This window comes from Artemia sp. Qi Xiang Cuo, chromosome 11, assembly GCF_049724085.1.
Source record: "Artemia sp. Qi Xiang Cuo chromosome 11, ASM4972408v1, whole genome shotgun sequence".
NCBI classification, from domain to species: Eukaryota; Metazoa; Arthropoda; class Branchiopoda; order Anostraca; family Artemiidae; genus Artemia; species Artemia sp. Qi Xiang Cuo.
In genome coordinates, this window is record NC_142804.1 from 51,057,597 (window position 1) to 51,080,113 (window position 22,517).

General features: G+C 33.3%; 1 protein-coding gene across 2 annotated transcripts in view; it reads right to left on the minus strand.

Annotated features, from left to right (window-relative positions):
• Nucleotides 1-1,731: 1,731 nt before the first annotated feature.
• The window catches only part of upSET (SET domain-containing protein upSET), a 92,139-nt gene continuing 71,353 nt past the window's right edge, over nt 1,732-22,517 (minus strand). For both annotated transcript variants that reach the window (XM_089096870.1, XM_089096869.1), the window contains exons 11-16: nt 19,959-20,310; nt 18,503-18,820; nt 14,491-14,796; nt 9,681-11,429; nt 6,327-6,504; nt 1,732-3,008 (exon numbers count right to left, since the gene is read on the minus strand). In XM_089096870.1, coding sequence (XP_088952996.1) covers nt 2,590-3,008; nt 6,327-6,504; nt 9,681-11,429; nt 14,491-14,796; nt 18,503-18,820; nt 19,959-20,310 — 3,322 coding nt within the window. In that variant the 3' untranslated portion in view covers nt 1,732-2,589. The remainder of the gene's footprint in view (nt 3,009-6,326; nt 6,505-9,680; nt 11,430-14,490; nt 14,797-18,502; nt 18,821-19,958; nt 20,311-22,517) is intronic.

Consider the following 22,517-nt stretch of genomic DNA (forward strand, 5'->3'; position numbering starts at 1 on the left):
AGAGAAAATTCTGCCCTTCGCGGATTCAACCCCCTTCTCCCGCGAAATATTCCACCCTTGAAAATCTTCCCCGCATGTACAATAATGATAGATAAAATAAGAATTATTGCAATAAGCCTGCGGGCCATATCAAATTTAAATAATATCTATTTAAAAAATATTATTTTAAAGCCTGAAAAGTATTAAGCTGAACACCTAATTAACGAAACTGATGAATCCCAAATTCAGAGAACTTTTTGAAAGGGGAATTTTATAATTTCGGAAGTGTGTTAGGTGGCAGAATTTAAGATTAATAACCCGTTAATTGAAAATACAGAAAATATGAATAATATAAACGAAAGGGACAACCAATTATTTGAGTTGAGGGGTCTATTTTCAGTCAGCGCGAAAAGTTTTCAGAGGAGCTTGGGGAAGGGGTACTAAAAAAGTTTCATACTTAAAAACTTCATAGAACTGTGCTCAACAACTTCTTTAAGTTTCTTGGTGATCAGAAAAACAGTGTAGCACACACACATACATTCGATTTTATATTACGAAGAACAAGCCAGCCTATGGATAATTACATCATTGTCCCTGACCGGTCTCTGGCGGTAACTCTGATCATAAAAAAAACTTTGGTTAAATGACTATATATATATATATATATATATATATATATATATATATATATATATATATATATATATATATATATATATATATATATATAAATGACTGGTAAAGGTATACCTTTACGAAAAAAGAAATTAGATGCAACCTTTGCCCTCATGAGGGTAATATGGTTTTGCATTGATAAACCAACCGGCGTAATCAGGGGCTGTGGCGGATTATCTTTTTCTATCAGCAATTGAAACTCACAAATTCGTTAAATTTGCATGTCCTTTCAAGCATATTCTCGCATAAATATATCAATTAGGAATGGTCTAGGGACCATGGCCAGGGGCTGAATAATCTTCAGCAATATAAGATTATGGAATATGTCGTCCAACGGGCATATACCTCCGGGAGGGTTGACATAGGTATGTCTTTCTAGATCCTACTTTTCTTGCCATAATTTAGACATGATGCCGCTATAGCCTGCTGTTTTGACAATTCTGCGCCCTATCCCTAGAATATATATGTGCCCAGGGTAGTGATGAAACACTAAAGTCCAAGGAACATTAACTCATTTCTTTTCTTCTTTTCCCTGTTTTTATATAGTCCAAACTAGAAGTTACACATCATGCAAGCAATCTAAAAGAATAGTAACACCTGTTTGTTTTTTGTTTTTGTTTTTGTTTTAGTCAATTACTGTTTGTGCTGTTGAAAACACAAGTTATACATATAAGGACATGGAACAAAAATCGGAAAAAAAAGAGAGGCCAATTACAAGTTTTTGACATTAGAAAGCAGGACTGTTTATGTAAAAATGAAACAAATGTCATCAAAACTTTTATTTTCTGATTAGCAGGTATTGAATCTTGAATTTGGTAACGGATACATTTTCCAACGGCTCTGGTAAATATTTCAATTGAACACAGCTCGGCTAGCCTGGTGTGGCCTCAATGAACTGCTCACCCTGTAAACACCCACACATTTACATGCCCCATTAGCTTAGGAGTATATCGCATATATATATATATATATATATATATATATATATATATATATATATATATATATATATATATATATATATATATATATATATATATATATATATATAGTATATATATATATTTAACAAGAGCATTTTTGAGCACTAATAGAAAAACATCAGCAAAGATTTTGTTAGGAAAATAATCCTTCTAGATGGCTGAAAACATAGATGGTAAGTAAATACACACAGAACAAACTGTTGAACAACCAGTAACAACATTAATTGTTAAGTAAGATTTTTTTTTTTTAAACTCCGATTCGTCATTTTTTCACCTTAGCTGCCATAAAAATGTGTACCTATGTGTTCAAATTGAGAGATAAGGCTTGTCATATCTTGACACCACTTTTTAAAATTTTGGACATTAAAACTGCTCCTTCCCCTCTGAAAACTACACGTCCATTTCCCAGTACTTATAAATAACCATCTAAACAGAGAGAGAGAGAAGTCTCAATATGGCAATGTTTTTTACTCAAGCATCATCTGTCTTTAATTCCCACATTCATAAAAGTTATAAATTGAACACATGTCTTTCTAGACTAACCGATATTACACAGAATACTAGAAAAAATTGAAATAACACAGCTGTAGTAATTAATATTATTTTTTAATATCAATATAATTAATAAAAATTGAAATAACAACATTAAGACCTTTTGCTAAACAACTCTTAATAAGACAAAACGAAACTTTAAAAGAAAAAATATAAAACGGGGGAGGGGGTAACGCATTTTAGCCAATTCATTTTTCTGTTCACTTCCAAAAACAAGAGATCCGAAATTCCTCCCAAAGCACTTTTATTATTAACTGAATTCCTTTTTACATTTACAAGAAAAACAACTTTCCATTGCCTCACCAGTGATGAACTAATTAACAGGTACAACGGTCACAGCTATTATTTACACTTTATATTTACAAATTTTTCTCTTTTTTTGGTCAGAGGGAAAAAGCAGCTAGCTCGGTTTTCCACTCTTAACGTCTTTGGCTAACCCTCTAGAAGAGTCTAAACCGTTTTGTGACCTTAACGAGGGAAATTTTAAAAGCTTCATTGGTGTTACCGGGGAATGGAATCCTTTAATTCCCCCTTTTCCACCATCAGGTGAATTAAATCTCACAGGAAATGGAAGGTTTAACCTTTGACCACCTGGTACAGATATAGTTGGTGCTTTCGGAGGAGGTGCTGTTAGTACTGTTCTAGGTGTTGATGTGAACCATTTTCCCTTCGGAACAGGCTGGGGAACTGGACCTTTATAGGACTTTGATGTCAGGGAAGGTGTCGAGTCTCGCATTCGCAGGAAAAAGCCACTTCGCTTCACACGCTCTTGGCTAACTGGCTTTGGTGACTCAATAAAAGGTGGAGCACCAACTTCACCTAAGAGTTAAAACGAATTAGGAAAGGAATACAGATAAAGGAAAAATCACAAATAAAATTAAAAAAGTAGCAAAGAAAACAAAAATCAAATTGTCAGTGATTAGACGGTAAATTTGAATTATCGAAAATAACAGATTTAGGGAAAAGTTGCTTCGTCCACGATTTTTCTGAAAGGGGATGAGATCCTTTGAGCATATCTGCTTCTTCCTCTACCCCATGTTTTATGTGCAAGCATGTCTGTCATTTGAGCTCTTATTATCTTTAGCTCCACTTACAGTTTCAAGCCCATGAATCTCCACTATGAGTAATATTATTACTACGACAAACAAATTATGGGTTGGACACTTTTTGCAAAATTACAAAATTGATCAGAGCTCGTTTTTCTCAAGTATTGTCAGTGAATCATATCCTTGAGGCGATCAGAGCAAACTATCCGATTACGTATTCGTCTTGTCGCAGTGTGATGTATTTGTACAAAAACTGACCAAAAACTTGTAAATCTTTTACCCAAGGCAATGAAGAGCAATTTAAAAATATACCTGAATAGTCAGAAATTGATATCAATGATAATATTAAAAAAAGCAAAAAAAAGCACTAATGTAGAGCTAAAATATAAAAGAGAAGGACATAAACGATGAAAAACACCAAGTACCAAGCAATAAAAAAAAACACAAAAAAAGGATAAGCAAATTTAAACAAGGATAAAAACTTTTTCAAATGCTAGTTTTTCGGATCCCCCCCCCTTTTTTTCTTTATATTTAGCATTATTCATCTTTTTATTGTTTTATTGAATGTTTTAGCTATTTAGTTTAGCCTTTTTATTTTCGTTCATATAAAGTTTCCGGGTTTTAAATGTTCAGGTAGTTTTTAGTTTATTGTTCACTACATTGATTCAAAGTTCTACCCATAACTTACATATTATATATTACGATTGTATTTATATGTTAGAACAAGTAAGAAAATTTAGTTCTTTTTAACTGAATAATTGATTCGTATTTTTCTGATTGTATCAGCACTAAAATGATTAGGTGCATTTTTTTTTTTTTTTTTTTCAGTTTTGACTGCTGAGTTGATTTGTCTTAAGTTAAATTTTAAGACTCTAATGACCCGAGAGGCAGTACGACGTGGCCTCTCGAAGCCAAAACTCGAAAGCCAAAAAGAATCCAAAAAGATCGAAGCCAAAACTATATACTACATCTTGAATGCAAAATTCTTGACAAACTAACAATACCACTTTACTGAGAGCAATATTAATTTAATATGCAAAAAAGAATTAAAAATAATAATAAAAAAAATAAAATAAAAAAGATATAAAAAGAAATAAAAAATATATATTTTCGAGATCAAAAAATATTTTCGTCTGCTATATAATAAAGGTAGAAAAATATGTTTAAGACTATAGAAAACCCGTTTATTGGTATATAGTAATGCAGCAAAGGTTCAAAAACCAAATATCGATCGTAGCTTGCTCAGATGGTAGAAAATTACTCACTATTTCAAGGTCCTTGGTTCCATTCCAATATTGGGCATTTGTAGGAGGGAGGCGAGGGGGGGTCGGTATATAAATGTTTTACACGTTCAGTATACATAAGACATTTGATAAAGCAGAGGCATTTTTCCCTTATCGCAAATGAGGATTTTCTAATTTATAGCTTCGGTAAGGCTACCTGATTTGGGACGTGGCTAGAGGGATCGAATTGAAACTTTCATGAAAAGTTATTTTTCGGAGGGAGGTGGCAAGGCGGCTTCCAATTGTGTTGGAGAAGGAAAGTAGAAACTTTTTTCCCCAATCCTCACAAAAGGGTATACACAACAGTTTTTTTTCCAAATCTTTTTCACACCTTATGTCCAACAGGCTTTGCATCCAATTGTAAGATAAAAGAGCTTCCAGACAGACTCAGTGAAAAATAAAAATTTATCACCAAAAAGCCCCCTTTTAATATTTTTATACGATTATATTCCAGTTATTTTACATGTTGAGCTTAGAAAACAATCTGCTGTAGAAAAAGGCAGGGAGATACGATACTACTAACAACACAGCAGCTACAAGTCACCTAATGCAAGCCACCTACAAGTCACCACAGCTGCACAACCTCCTCCATCCCAACTTATTCAGTCTCATTCCTTACCCCCCCCCCCCAACGGCGTTTCAATTTCCTTTAAATCTTTCCTTATGACCTCTTTCCACCCAATTACGAGTTATATGATAGATGCAATATCACTCAGAAAAAAAAGCTTGTTATTGTGAAAAAAGCTTTAATTATAGAAATTTCTTCTTTTTTTAGGTTTTTTTTCGTTAGAATTCGCCCGAAAAGCAGAAGTCTCAAAAAATACCTTTAGTTTAAACTAGTTATAAAATATTCGTCAAACTGAAAGATAAAATTAACTGGTACAAAAATGAATTAGCTATTTTTAAATATCTAAAAACTATATTACCTAATTCTTTTATCTATTTAAACTGAATGAAACTGATTTGACAATTTTAAATTGTCGTGTTATTTCACATTGATCTTTAAATGATGAAAGTTTAATGACTGAATTAACTGAAAATGAATATAAACGACTAAATTACACTTGCATTTTATTTTAAATTGAATGAAATATTATATTAATTTTGAATATTATATTTGAAACTATAGCTGACTTACACTGAATTTTAAATGACTGAGTTAAACTGATGTTTAACTTTGAACCGAATGAAATAGTTTTACAGAATTAATATGCCATAATTCACTGAAAACGAATTTAAATTATAAAATTAAAATTACATTTATTTTGAACTGAATGAAGTTTTGTAAGTTTTTTTAAACTATAGCTGACTTATTAAACTTAATTTTAAATAATTGACTTAAACTGATATTTAACTTCAAACCGAATACAATAGTTTTACAAGATTTAAAAGCTACAATTCACTGAAAACGAAATTAAATCATACAAATAATAATACATTTATTTTGAACTGAATGAAACATTATATGAAAACTGTATTTGAAACTATCGCTGACTAAAACTTAATTTTAAATGACTGACTTAAACTGATATTTAACTTCAAACCGAGTGAAATAGTTTTACAAAATTTAAAGCTATAATTCACTGAAATGAATTTAAAATGACTGAATTAAAATTACATTTTATTTGTAACTAAATGAACTATTATTTAAACCTTGAAAATTACATTTGAAACTATAGCTCAGTTAAACTTAATCTTAAACGACTGACAAACTGAATGAAATATTTTACCAAATTTAAAAACTATAGTTAAAAGATAGAGGTGCAATACCCCTTTTCAAATGAGAAAATTCAGGCAAAAATACAAACCTGCCGGCTCCTCAGAAGCTTCTAAAATATCTGAAACTGAAATCGGCATATTTCCTTCTTTAACTGATTCATTAGAAAGTGTAGGAGGAGTCAAAAGAGGAAGAGATTCATCAATAGCCGGCCCAGTTTCTTCAGACGCACTCGCATGCTTCCTTCTTCGATATTCACTAATTGACAACTATAAAATACAGAGTCAAATATTATTTAAGTGAAATATAGATTATTCAAATATAAAAGAAAAACACAGTGAAAAATTAATGTCGTATTGATTAGGCCACGTCTATTAAGGACGTTCGGTATCGTAAATCTTATTCTGCGAGTCTCAGCGTCGGCTGACAATTTCAAAGACAAATGGCCCATTAAGTAAACTTTCCCAGCACCACAAGGAGCTTCCGAATTAAGTTCGGTAAAAATTGACAGGGGATCTTTAATGTGTCAGCAGTTCAAAAAGCTAATGAGGGGCTAGTTTAAAACAATGAAAACCTATAATCTCTTACTATTTGTTAAGTAAAACCCTGTCTAATCAGTCTACGTACAGCTAAAATATTTTTACAAGAGTGGAGAAGTCACGCCGCAGCTCTTTCTTTCGTGTTATGTAAATTCTACCATTGTACGATACTTGGAAGGGGCTTTATTAAGTAATAGGATAATTAGAAATATAATAACGAAAACGAGTTAGATTCATGTTCCTAACCTTTTTTCCCTTTCAGGAAGGTTGTATTTATGTCCTTTGCTTTTCCTTGTTTAAGTTCTGCTTTCGTGGGCACTTTACCTGATATCCATCGAAGGATGGGGGCGAGTTCTCATAATAGACCATAACAAACCATAAAAGTCAATAACAGACCATAACAGTTCTCATGACAGGAAACTTCGAAAGCTGTTAAATTATTCAATGATACTTCTTTTGAGCTGATCTTTAATGTTTTCCAAGCCAGATATACGAGAACATTTTTAGGGACTGTCCTTTCCTTAACTTTAAAAAGAAAATTCCGCTATGTTCAATAAAAAAAAAAAATAATTATGATTTGAAATTATGTAAGTTTCACTAAATTTGAATATCTCTATCTCTGGCACAAACAGGAGAAGTTTAATAGTTTTTCTTAGATTTCTGGGAAAATAAGAGTCGGTTTTAATTGTTCTGTCGTTTATTCAGATTTCTTATCAAAGCTATACAAGTTATGACAAGACCGCCCAATCAGTTCTGAATTGGGCCACAGAAACTAAAAAAAGTTAAGGTATCGAACAGCCTTAAGACCCGTCTTAGTAGGTGTAGCATTGGTTTAAACGATGTATTGGTTGAACCCATCTTGAATGGTGTAGCGCTGGTTTAGACGGTGTGTTGGTGTAAATCTTAGTACCGGACTTAAAAATGCCGAGATTTAGCTAGTGCATATGCCAATCAGATTTTTCATAGAAATTTCAGATTGGCTAAAAACCCTAACATTCAATTATATCAACGTTAAGTTTTATATTATATTATATATAATACATTATATATAATATTATATTTTATCAAAATTGTATTTCTTTCACATTATATTAAAAATATTTCATGCAATTAATCAGGTTAGTTGGATCATTTTTCATTTTTTCTTTTTTACGAAAATACCAAACAAGGCATTTTTCAATGACAATACAAAAAGAGGCATTTTTTTAATGAAAATTCTCCTCCCCCTCCCCTTCCCAAAGGTATTTTCAAAATCTAAGGGGGGATTGCACCACTCTCCTGATGGACTTAAATCAAATAAATGCTGACATTAAAGTAATACATTCTCTCCAATGGTGGTAACAAAGTTTTATTGAATTAATCAGGCGAGTTGCACCATTTTACTGACAGAACTGAATGAAATAGATAATGGTATTAAAGTAAACTATTCTCAATAATGATATCTTAATACTTCATTCATTTAGTAGTCATTGCACCATTTTCTTGACAGAAGTCTATGAATGAAACGACAGGGTTAAAGTAAACTATACGCGCTATAATGATAACAATAAGCTTCAATTCGCTTAATCAGGTCAGTTGCACCATCTTCCTGACAGGATTTTACGGAATAAATGACGTTAATAAACTAAACTATCTGCTCGACCACGGGAACAATAATATTTCATTGATTTTATCAGGTCAGTTGGACCATTCTCCGAATGGACTAGTCTAACTAAATTAACGACTCAGAGGCCAATTTGATCAAAGTCATAAAAGAAACAGTAGAAAAAACACATTACAATAAAAAAAATAAAAATGTGGGGCACTTCTATGGGGTGCACTCTGACTTCAAAAAAAAAAAAAGTTCATTGCACCACCCACCTGGTATAAAATAAAAAATAGGTTAGATAAAACAACACAAGGTATGTTACATAAAATAAAAAGAGGTAAAAAAAAAACAAATACAATAAAAGTTTTTGTGTTTGTCTTTGTGATCTGATGTCTGTTTATAATTGTGTTCGTGTGTGTGTATGGTATTTGTGATGTTAGTGTTGTGATTTTTTTTGGCAGTTATTAGGCAAATGAACTTGCACCTTATTTTTACAGTATATTTTGAACTTCATAAATCTGCGTCTATCTCATTTTGGGTCCATCTTTGGGAAGGAGCGGAGGTTGAAAACTCCTTTCCGAGCCCTCATTTGCTAAGTATACATTTTTCTTTCTTTTACAACAAAGTTTTTGGAACAGCCAAATTCTGACTTTACATTGTTAACCTAACTCACTTTAATGATGTTATGAAAGTACTTGGAAACTTTACTTTGTTTACATAGTTAGAATTGGTTTAACTTTTCGCTTTTTCAGTCATTTTCGACAAATCTTGTTTCTGCAAAACTTGCGCTTTCTTTTTTTTAAACAGAAGTTGAGCCGAAGAAAAAGATGAGAAACATGTGTTTAAGCATTGAGTGTTCTGAAGTGCATTCTAGAACACTTTATTGAATTGGGTAAAAGTAAAGCTTATTTTTCTAAGCAAACACAGATTCGACAAATCGATCCGGTGTGCTGGGATAAAAATTTAGACTATGAGCTTCAGTTTGACAAGTCACAGAACCAATTCTGAATTAAAGCAATCATTTAAAATTTAATATCATAAAATTTAGTATTAATTATTTAAAGCTTGAAATGTTAGTTGTCTTGAATGTAATTGATCAACACAGTGACAGATCATATGATTGATTGATCAATGATCAAATGACTGATGAGTTTATCAATGATTGATCAGTAAATAACATAGGCAGGTTGAAGGAGAACAATACGCTATAATGCGTGAAGTTTTGTCCAAAAATGTACTTTCTTTTAAAGGAGAGACGTACCCATTTTCTTCAGAAATATAAATTTTAAAAACGTATCTAAATAGGTATATATTTTACCTTCTTCTTTGGCTTTTGCTCTTCAACTTGCTTTTCTATTATGGGTGGCTCAGGAGTCACTGACAGGGGTTCCCCATCGTGTCTTTGAAACGTATCCTCCCATTCTTGTACATTCTTCATAAAACTGAAATCAGGGGGAGGAGGACTGGGAGGAAGGCTGAAATCCATCACTTTTATCCCCAAACTCGATGACAGAGCCCCCAGCTCATCAGGCTCATCTTGTAAAGGCGTTTGAGGGTCACTAACGGCAGTTGAGGAAGAAACAGAATTATTTTCCTCTGAAATAGGGGACATTGATGGCTCTAAACTGGCAGCTCGATCTAAAGAAAACTCTACTCCACTATCAGGTACATCGTTTGTGCTATCCACACTATTACCTACTTCGGGCTTATTTACTTCGCTATCAGCATTACTATCAACTGATATTTCTCTTTCATTTCTTTCAGAGGCTCCAACTTCGTTAATTTTTTCAAAGGCATGTTCATTTTTAAATATACCTCCTTCAGTGGCAGATCCGGGCCCCTCAATATTTTCTTTGTCAGACTCGAAGCTAGTTGATTCCCTTCTCACCTCGTCCTCATCTGGAGCAAAGTTTTTGGAAATAACAGCTGTGTCTTGCACAGACTCAAAAATGTCAGATTCCCTTTTTTCCTGATCCCTTTCCGTGGAAATTTCGTTACTAATAGGAGTTGTACCTACTGAGGGCTCACAGCTATTAACTTCCTTTTGCACCTGACTCAAAACAGATGAGACAACGTTATTAGCACTACCGGTATTCAAAGAAGACTCAAAACTAATAATCTCTTTTTCAGACAAATCATTTTGAGGAACAACTTCGTTACAAATATCAAGAGTATCCGCAGAGGATTTAGAAACAGTCGATTCCTTTTTTGTCTGACCAGGATCAGGAAAAACCTTTTTACGAACATCATTGGTGTTCGATATTAGTTTAAAACTTGATTCTTCTTCAGTCTCATCCTTCTGGGAAACAATTTTGTTACTAGTTTCCACAAAGCCTAGATTTGAAGAATCGTTATTACTAATTTCAATAGCGTTTGCCAAAGAATCAGAACTATTCAATTCCACCTTTGCTTGCTCTGGAGCAATTTTGTCACTACCATCCATTAAAAAAATATTTACAGTTGAATCAATTACACTTTCACTTTTTGGTGGCTTGCCATCAGGTTCCTCCAGATCATTTTCCACATCAACATTTTCATCTGTTATTGCTTTTTCAAGTCTCACTTGCCCTAGAAAGTTACCCTCAGAAATTCTCTCGACATCAATTTCTTGTTTCTCCTCATCGTTTATACCTTCCACGTCAATCTCCTGCTTCTCTTCATCCCCTTCTACATCCACGTATTCGTTTTTATCTTCAAACTTTTCTCCTTTTTTATTATTATCATTATTTTTGGTGTCTCCTTCAATGGTTTTTGTTATTTCTTCTTCAGCTTCAATCGCACTCACTTCCTGCTTCTTTTTTTCCTCCAGGTCTTCGTCATCTTTGGAGTCGTCTTTTTCAAGTAGAGCTTCAGGCACTATTGAATTGGGTTCTTCAATGTCAAAGCGAATTTCTTTCTTGACATTTTTAACTTCGTCCATATTTACACTAGAGATAGCATCCAAAAAAGCCATTGCCTTGGAAGCTGGAGACAATTCTGTTGTCATAGACCGAGTTTTGAGAATATCAGGAGACGCGGGTGACTCTGGTGCTGGCTGAGCCACGGAGTTTAATGTAAATCTTCGTTTCTGAAATGAGGAAAAGAATTTTATCACAGAAAATTATAATGAGGCAATAGCAAGGCACAAAAACCTCACACCTTGGCACTGATTGAATGAATGAATTTTATTAATAACCTGTCTTACAATCAACAGAAAAAGACAGAGCACAAACAAGAAAAGAAAGAAAAAGCAAAACTGGCAAGAAAAACAGATACAAACAGAAAAAACTACATAATAACATAACTATTTGAGAAGGTGGGCCCACTCGTGATCCAGAAGCTCTAGTTTTTTCACGTAATTCTGAATTACCTCCTCCACGGCACTCAGAGGCTCAACAATTCCATATTTCGCAACAATATGCCGGTTTCTAACAAAAGGCGGCACTTGAAGAAGATATCGGGCATACTTGAAAAATACCGACCTTATGTCTTTCTTGTTTCGTGCACTCAGGAGCTTCCAAAAAGGAGACAGGTACAAGACATGAGGCAAAGCTACTGCATTATAAAGACGAGCCAAATATTTACGGCTTGAATTACGACGGGTAGTGACAACACCCGCATAGGCAATGCGCACTTTTTTAGAAAGGTGTTCAATAAGCAAAGACTGAGTCTCTCGAAGATTACGACCAATCGGCAGGCCAAGGTACGTAATGTGACTAGACGGTGTTACGATACTTCCACCAAGCCTGACTGTAGCATTATCTTCAGGACAATTAAAAAACAAAACAGCAGACTTTTCTACATTAAACTGCAAATAAATATCAGCATAACTTTTTTTAAGACTTGAGAAATTATTTCCTAATGAAGAAAGCAACCGAGAAAGATTTAAAAGATCATCTGCAATTTTTTTTTAGACAAAGCAATACACATTGCGCAGTACATATCTACACAGATGTAGGATGCCACCAAGATTGGTTTGCTGTATTCTAGGAAAATGTGAACCAACAGAGAGGGTTTTACTGTCACTTATTCCCCCCTCCCTCCCTTCCTTGGAAAGTCTGTTGGTTCCCTGAATGTGAAGGCAGTATAACCTACCACTGGCCAGACATCCCAAGTGCAAACTATCATTAAAAAGGATATATCAGAGTGTGAACACAGATGACTGAAAACTGGCATGTTAGGAAAAAACAAAAACAAAAAACATACCAAATTTTTTACAAAGTATAAGAAATAAAAAAACTAATTTTATGGCATAGCTTGAAACCCAAACTCTCGAATGTGTAAAAAATCTATCGTTCTAAAAACTAAACGGAGAGAAGATTGTAGACCTATAAAAAAAAAGATAACTAAAAAATAAGGATAATAATTGTGGAACAGAAAAAAGAAATGTGAAGAAAATCGTTGCCTTCAGAAGCATACAAGGATGTAGCCAGGTGGATGACCAAATTGGCTTCGACCCCCCTCTCCCTCTGAACAAAAGAAAAATTAACAATATGAACAAATGCACACCTATCCAGTTTATGCCTGTAGACAAAATCGGATTGTTCCATAGTTCGAACCCCTCCCCTCCTTAACAAAAAAAAAAAATGTTAAGTTGACCAATAAAAAATCCCATGGAAAGCAAATACATTCGCTTTTTCATCCTTTTTTTCTTTACAAAGTAAAAAGCGTAATCTCCAAAAAGTTAAGAGAAGCGATCATGCCTTATATCTTGGTTTTGCATATATATATATATATATATATATATATATATATATATATATATATATATATATATATATATATATATATATATATATATATATATATATATATATATATATATATATATATATATATATATATATATATATATATATATATATATATATATATATATATATATATATATATATATATATATATATATATATATATATATATATATATATATATATATATATATATATATATATATATATATATATATATAAAACAAATTCTAAAAAACAACACAAATAAAAAAACGATACAAAAGACCAAGAGTAAAGAATTAAGACCAAAAGACCAACAGTAAGGTGAACGTATCAACAAGATTAAGCCAAAATAGAAAAAAAAATCTTCCAATCAATCTTCTTTACCAGAAACATTTTTATTCCCCTAGCCCAATTGTTTGTTTTTTTTCTTCCTTTTTTATTTTTATTTCTTTGTTAATTATTTAAATTCTAAAGACTTGGTTATCATAGCCACAAGGGAAATTTACCATTCTCACATAGTCAAAAAGTTAAAAAAATAAAAATAAAACCGGCATGCCTTGAAATAATTTTGAACAGTAAGTTCCCAAAAATTTCTAATTGGTCAGTTTTTTTCGGGGGGAGGAGGATATGACAGAAATCTATATTTAAATACCTACATCGTTGAATTATAAATTCGCATATAATGTCTGTAAACACACTTATCCAGTATACGGCTTAAGACAAAAAAAAAAAAAAAAAAAAAAAAAAAAAAAAAAAAAAAAAAAAAGTTTTTTATAGTTCGACCCCTCAATTTCTTCTTCTCTAAGCTCTCTATTCCCTTCTCCTAAAAATAAGCAACTATATTTATTCCGCAAGATAATCACATTCCTTAAAAAGAAGTTCGCCAGTAAATTAGTTTTGAGCCATAGTTTTGCCTCCAATTGGCTGTTTGGCGGATATAGTGAGGATTTTGGCTGTTTCCTTCATGCTTGGCAATCATATAAGAGCAGGTTATTCCTATGCATGCTTGTTATAGCAAACATGTAGCATCAATCATGCCTGTTGCAATATTCATCTTTTATATATAAAAAAAAAGTTTTGACTATTTTACTATTAGACTCCTTCTATTTTTCTTTTAATTTAAATGCTTTCTATTTGTTAATCTTGATGGTAACTATTAAAAGAAAGTTACCTTCAGTGGTGTCTGATAATCAAAGTTTTGACTAGTTTACTATTAGAGTCCTCCCATTTTTATTTTTATTTAAATGCTTTCTATTTGTTAATCTTGATGATGACTATTAAAAGAAAGTTACCTTCAGTGGTGTCTGGTAATCAAAGTTTTGACTATTTTACTATTAGACTCCTTCCATTTTTATTTTAATTTAAATGCTTTCTATTTGTTAATCTTGATGATGACTATTAAAAGAAAGTTACCTTCAGTGGTGTCTGGTAATCAAAGGGTTCCCCAAGCCCATCACCAAGAGAGGGACTCATTGCACTACTACCAATTCCAGTAGATTGGCTAGAATTATCATCTGCTTCTTCGCTTATGGCCTGGCGAAGCCATCGCTTTTTTGCCGATTCGCCCTCTGATACTGGTATCGATAGAATACTGGAAAATGACGGCCTCTTTGCCTGGCCAGATCTAGTTGGGCTTTTTGCAGCTCGGATGTATTGCGATGGTACCGAAGTCCCATTGTTGGCAGCATTCATTTCACTTCGACCAAGTTCACTTTCATCCTAAAAAGAAACTTCGTAATTTAATTTCTAACAATAATAATATATATACAAAAAAAAAGCCAAGAAACCCTAGAACAAAGAAGCCACTGATAAGGACAAGTTGGATAGTGATAGTGACAGATTCTAAGCGAACTTCAACCCAGGGATAGTAGATGGCTCGTACAAAAGCCTCTACTCATTTTTTCTTAGCTTTGCAACTTGCTTGTCTGTTCTGATAGTACAGACTTGGACATGGTTAAACTCATCAACTTCACCTCTGTTATCTATCATAACAATTATTATATAGTTAATCATTATGTATATAGTAATTATACTACAATGATAATTATTGTCCGTGAAATCATAGCTGGTCAGAAAATTTCTAATCAGAACTACATCTTGGCCCCTGGGATTCAAGGTGAAGCGCTGGCCCTCCTTGAATAATAACAAAAAACAGGAGAAAACTTACTATCCTTCACCTTCGAAAGGTCGTAGCAGGCATTCTTGTTCAATACGAAGCTGAGCCTGTGAAGTCGGTGCAACAGCACGGGCAGGAAATTAGTTTACTTTGGGGATTCTTTTCATTCACTTTCATCTTCACCTTCGACATCGATCCTTTAACTGTGTTTTTGGAATAGGTAATTGTTCTACTTTAGGGAGATAATACACTTTTTTCATTTATCTGAATGATTTTATAAGTTGGCTTTGCCGATGTTCTTTCCAAATCGATTTTTTATTTTCTTTGTTTCTTTATCAGACTTTCCTTTACTATATTTATTTAAAAATTCAAATATTTTATTTTACTATCCAAATGTATTTTTATTCCACGACAATATTGAATAAGTGAAGTGAGATTGTTTATATAAAATTCAATTTTTTTTTCTAGCATTAATTGATTCTTTCTAAAGGATTGCTTTTTTTTGTTTTGTTGCTCATTTGGCTTTGGTTTCCTGGTTGTCAAGAAAAACGTGTTGCAGAAAACATCGTATTATACTCGTAGTACTTCTAAAACTTGTCACGACGAGGGTCGCAATATATTGATTTTCTGAGAATCAGTCGCCATCAAATATTTAAACAAAAAAAAATCCATTAGGGTCTGGGGTGTCAAGATAAAAACTATTTCTTCGAATTCTTAATGATTTTGAAGTAACAACTGTGTTGCAGCTATTTATTATTATGTGTTACAGCTATCATCAGAGAAAAATATCATTTATTAATGATAAAATTAACCGTAGTTTCACAGTATTGGTGAAACATAATATATGTTTTGAAACTAAAAAAAATATAAAGTAAATAGGTTTTAAACTAAAAAATGTTTGAAAAATCCATGTTTGGTGGCACAAAAAGTTGTGTGTGCTTCAGGCCGCTGGTGCGGGAGAAACTCGGCACCATAATCCCAGTTTGTAAAAAAAATTCATCACAAATTCAGACAAAATAAACCCTTACGAAACTGATTCTCTATTCTCTTATAGATTTTCTTATATTTTTAAAGTAAATGGATTTTATAAGAAATTAAAGTGAAAAGGTAATTTCCAACGTCTAATTTTCAGATTTTCATTTTTACCATGGAAAGTGATTTTTCAGAAAAAAATTTGTATATTAAAGCAAGAAAATAAGAGTCACCGCAAAATTGCGCTCACTATGTACTTAGTGGATTTATATATTAACTTCATTAGTCGTTTTTTTTTCTACTATCAATACAACATAGCTCTTATCCGCAATCGAAGGTTTTTTTTTCCTCTTACAGTGTTGTTAGAATCAAGTTTCAAAAAACCCAAGAATAAAGTAAAATATAATAAAAAAATAAGGAAAGTTCATTTTCGCTATTACTAATAATAAACGGAATATTAACTTTAAGAACTTTACGTAAGAATTTAAAATTGACACACCGTTCCGACTGCAGACCTGTTTACCATTCACGATACAGAGTTTAAAGAATATCCAAACAAAACACAAGCTACCCATATGTTTAGAGGGAATGCCCAATGCCTATTTTCTCCAAGGGTATAGGTCACTAGCCAAATGTAACAAAAGTTACAGATTTCCCTTATTTGAATTCTTTTGATACTTTTCTAATCAACAGATGGTTCATGATGATCATTGTTATTTAGATAGATATTTGTTCAGATATAACAAACGAACAATAAAAGCATATACATCATTATATACTTCCTCAAACGTTGTACTGCTTGTCAGTTTTATCAGGCTTTGGGCATTTTGGTTATGTCAGTGACCATATCCAAGAAATTGGTGTAGGGGGGAGGGTCTTATGAGCAGTTCACTCTCCCTAACAAATCCCCTCTCTCCAGAATGAAAACAATATAATGAAAAACACCTGAATCTGGTTATGTAACAGCAAAAAAAAAATATTCCTGAGTAGTTTATGCTGCTTATTAGCCATTATCTTTAGGTTTTTTCGCTTCTTTTTTTTTACTCGTAAACGGACATACAAAAAAAATACCAATAATAAAACAAAAATATACCCTCGCTTCTTGAAGCAAAAGCTTCTTAGGAATCTCGTTTGATAAATCCAGATACCATATTTTTTACTAATATAATATAATTCTTCCTTTCGAAACAAAAAAAAATCTTCTTTCCTCCTTATCCTTTTCCCACCCCAACCCCACAGAATAAAAACCAGCTAAAAAACCAACAAAAGGGCTTAAAAAGGAACTGGAGGCCCACCCCTATAATCACCAAACACACCCGAGTATTCAAAATCTTACACTAATAAAAAAAAAACTCATACCATTCTTCAATCACTCTCTACTACTACTAATAACAACTCACTGCAGTACCAAGCCGGCCGAGTCGAACACAGCTGCGTCCGCTCCTCCTACATCCCAGTCTATTCAAAGCTTCCCTCTTTGCCCCTTCCATAGAAATCCCAATTTCCTTTTATTCCTTTCTAACGATCTCTTCCTGCCCCATTCGGCGACGATCGGCTTTTCGTTTGGCCCTAGATGAATGGCTGAGAAGGGGCGAACTTTGGCACTCACTCTCGGCAACTGCTTAAACATTAAAGAGATATCTTTACCTTTCCCCCTTTTAATACAGCAACATTGCGCTTTAAGATAAAATAATCTCTAATTTTGAAAATGTCTTAACTTCGATAGTTTGCAAAGCTTTGACAGTTAGCACTTAGGTTAGCCTACTTGCCTCTCTTTTGAGTTTATATTTTGTCTCCTCTGAGTTTTGTTTTGGTAAACCGTTTTTATTTTTAAGTGTGTATCAGGTGTGTGAAACTGTATTGTTTTGCTGAATACTCTACAAACTATATACCTTATTTCACAAGCCTGCCACTGGTCACATTATTTTTTAATATTAAACGACACAGAGCCTGACACAAAGAGTCGGTTCAAATCAAACTAGACCTTTTTTGTAAATCAATCTTATTTGTCCGATGACAGCAAATAATGATGATCATTTTTGCAACAAAAAAAAAAAGGAAAAGAAAAAAAAGACTCTCCGTTGCCAGTAAAACCAGTATATACGACAGCCCTCATAAGAAAACTAAAAAAATTTGAGCCGGAAATATATAGAAATTGGTGCCTGGAAAATAAATATGATAACTTTACAATTAAAATTCGAATATGGCTAAACATCGACATCGATGTGGCTATTAAAAACTGCTATACGCCATTCTACACACTCATTGAAAAAGGAAACAAAAAAGTCCGTTATTGCATGACGATTGAATGTCTGTTTATTGCAATTAAAGGCATACCTGTTTTTTCTCAGGAAGCTTAAAATCACCACCATCTTTTGAGGGCACTTCATCTTCGTCATTTTCATCATGAGACGTGGCATCACTACCTGATACAAATCGCATCTTTTCACTTGGCCTCCTCTGCCTCCCACCTCGGCGACCTCGTCTTCCTCTAACAACAGGTGGTGATCGACTCTCATTAGCCTCACTTTTGACTTCACTCTTGTTCGAGTTCGGTTGGGAACCAGCGGGACTAGGCATTTTATGCTTCGCTTGAAGTTTTTCCATGCGCTCAAAAGCTTTCATAATGGCCTCCATTTTTCTATCTTCCCGTGACTGAAAAATAAAGTACTCATTTATTAGTCGTATTGCACTTCCTGGTTGATGGACCAAGAAACGGGGACCAGGACCGCCAGTTTGGACTATAAAGTCTAGTACAGCATTACTCTTTACTCTTTTTTTAAAGTTCTTTTAGTATACACTACGATGGGTTGTAAGATTGCATTGACCAATTTCATTTTAAAATAATTTTGACTTGGAGGAGGGAAGTAATATTGACAGCGAGTTACTTAGTTGCGGTGCCTTCCTGCTTCAAGAAAAATACGAAAATAGTACTTGTGAAATAGTCCCTTCTAGGGTTGATGCTTAAGGTTAGAGTCAAGGATCTATAGGGTTGATTTAGATCCATTGAGACTACATACCCGTACGGTGCACCACACAACACAGTTCAATGGGTCCTTTAAAACGCCAAAAAAAAAAAAAAAAAAAAAACAAACACAAAAATAGAAAAATAAAACAGGAGAAGGCTGGCGCAAAAGTGAGACGAAATAAATTTCACAAAATTTCCGTATTTTTACGGTGTTTTGATAATTATAATGCATTGAAAAAGGATGTCACAGTAAACAGACCGCCTTTCGGATAGGCAAAACCTTACCCCTCCTAATTTAACAGATTATCTCTCGACTTAAAACCATTCACCAAATTGACACACAGCAGCTACTAATCTTCTTCCTGCATTCACTTGAATAACAAATATATATCATTTGGATTTTCAATATGTTCATTTGAATTTTTTCAACAAAATCCAAACTCTGCCATCAGTGGAAACCCCAAAATGTCTACGAACCAAAAAAGAAACAACAAAAAATTTATCGAATTATACGATAAACAAAGAAAAATATAGAACTGTAGTGGAATCTGAGGCCAACAAACCCCCCCCCTCCCTCCAATATATATATATATATCTATATACTATCATCTCTAGTCGGTCAAACAATGATCAGATACAAAATGAAGAAAAAAAAGTAATAGTGGTACTTCTGAATTGCACCTTGATTAAATAAGCTTTTTTTCTGCTTCTTTTCTAAATATTAGCTTACAATTCTTTTTTAAGTCTGGTAGAGTTTGATGAACATGTACTACTGACCACCGTCTAGACCCAGTCTTAGGTGAGCTAGGACAAAACGCAACATACCTTTTTCTTATCAGATTCAGAAGGGAAATCATTTGCTTCTGACTTAGTTCTTGTCCTTCCATCACTCTGATCCGACTCTGTATTACGTCTTCGCCGCCTATCCTCTATAGGGTCCTCTTCACTTTCGACTTCTGTCGTCTTCCTCCTACGCTTGGATCCTTGGGCAGGGAGAGGCGGAGGCCCAGAAGCCACTTTAATCGGAACTTTCTTTACAACAGGCTCGGAGTCTTTCTTAGCAATGAGAGGAGGTGGTGGTGGTGGTGGTGCTGGTGGGGCAGATTCAGTCTCCTCATCCGTAGTAACCGTGTGCCTTCGACGGCGACGAGCACGCTCGGCACGTTGAGATGCGATCCTAGAAAGGAAACTTACCATCAGTCTATTTCTATGGGCTTACTTTTTGCTTCCTTAACATTTTATGTTCACTTTTTGCAATACAGAGCTATACATAAAGGGTTACCCTCTTAAAACGACCAAGGTTCAGACCTTTGTAAATATGTGTTGTAGTTAATTATTCTCGACAGCTGTCAATATTAGAAGTGAAGTTTAACATGGAGGTTCATTGTTCTACAAAACCTTAACTGTAATAAAGGTGATGCTGGTTCTATCAATTTGGGCGAGACTCATCCAGTGGAAAAATAACAAGATAAGCCTTTTAGCTAATACGATTCAACACTCATTTTTAAATAAATGGACATCTCAAATACCCAAACCCAATCATTCGAAAGTCCATCTACTCAAGTCCATAAAAAACAACAAAGAATATTAAAATTGAGGATACATCGTTCTTTCAGACCGCAAAATAAAAAGCGGAATAGCAAAGAAGCAATGCTACTTGGCAGTTTTCAAATTTGTTGCAAGATTTTTTATGAAAATACTATTTTTACATATTAAATACTTTTTGCTCAAAGCACAGCTGTCAAAACACACGTTGTGCTGCTAAAGTGTCGGCGGCTTTGGATTTTTTTTTCATACCTGCTTTCTGATATTAAAATATTAGCATATCAATTATTTACATATTAACAATCACAATTACAATATTACATGACAGTTACAATATTAACAATTTACATGTTACCAATTACAATTATTACATACAGCATTCCAATCATTTAGATTTTAGCATACCACTAATATAATTGGAAAAATATTCATATTTCTTTTGGAGCGTTTCAGAACTAAAAATCTGTCTAATTATATTTGAAATGAACATAGTCAATTTGGTTTCCAAAAAAAGCAAAGTACTGAATGGTCAAAATGTTTTTGACCATTTCGTTGCATAAATCTATAATTTTTAAAATTCAAATTTCATTTTTTGTATGTTTAGTAGTGTATATTTTTTATTAATATATTTATGTGCAAATATAATAATACTTAGTACTTTTTCTTTTTTTTATGTATCTACGTACATACAAATTTTACTAATATACTTACTAATATATTAATTTTTTTATGTATATTTTTGAAAAATATAGACATTGAATAAGGTGTTAGCCATCTAAATTTCAATTTGCCCCCCCCCCCCCCTTAAAACATCAGTCTCCTCTGAAACAGAATCCTGCGAACGTAACTACTAAAGAGATCGCTACTAGTTGAAATGACAATGCTAGGTAAACTGATATTAGTAATGAATATTACAGAAAACTAGAGACAATTCATGTTGAAGAAATATCTTAATTCCCCAACATCTGGGCACTTCTTGTTCAAATTATCAAATAAAATTCATTTGTTATCGCCCCCATCATCCCAAATAAATTCCTTGCACATGCTTTTTCTCTCCCCTACAAGAACACAAATCAGAAGTCATAAAAGTCAAACTACTTTTTGGGCTTTCCAAAGGTGAAATTTCTCATGATGGATGGATGGATGATAGATTATTTATCAACAAGTAAAAATTACATCAATTCCTGAAAAAGGCTTCCTTACAAACACTATAAAAAATAATTATGGAGCAAATTGCAAATAAAATCTTACAGGGCGTGCTGAAAGTCCACCTCCGCCTCCACATGCACAAATGCTCCATATGCACAAATGCTCCATATGCACAAATGCCATATGCACAGCTCTTATACCGATTTTTGAATAAAGTTAGTTCACGTGTTCTTCCATATACAGCTCGTCATAAAAATGAAAAATATTGCCTTTTCTAATTTTACGGGCAATCAAACAAAAAAAAACGAACTTCCTTAGATATTATTATCATTATTATTTACTGAAAACCCGTCTTCGTACGAAAAAAAAATGACAAAGCCCTTCAAGGAAAAAAAAAGCAAAACATCACTATAGAATTATGAAAACGTAACTAGAGTTGAAAGAATCGGCTTCAATCATGTTTTGAAATCTATTGGTTGTCTTTTTCCACAAGTTTAGCAACGACTATAGTGGGAATATCGTTATAAAAACTTCTTGACTCTTGTGCATTTCCGAAACGCTAAAATGGAGATTATTCTGACTGCACAATTTCACAGACCAATTTGATAAACCTTATCTTTAAACAAAACCGACTCTCGACACGAATAGCTATGGTCACCTTTTGGGTATATACAATTGGTTATGCTAAAA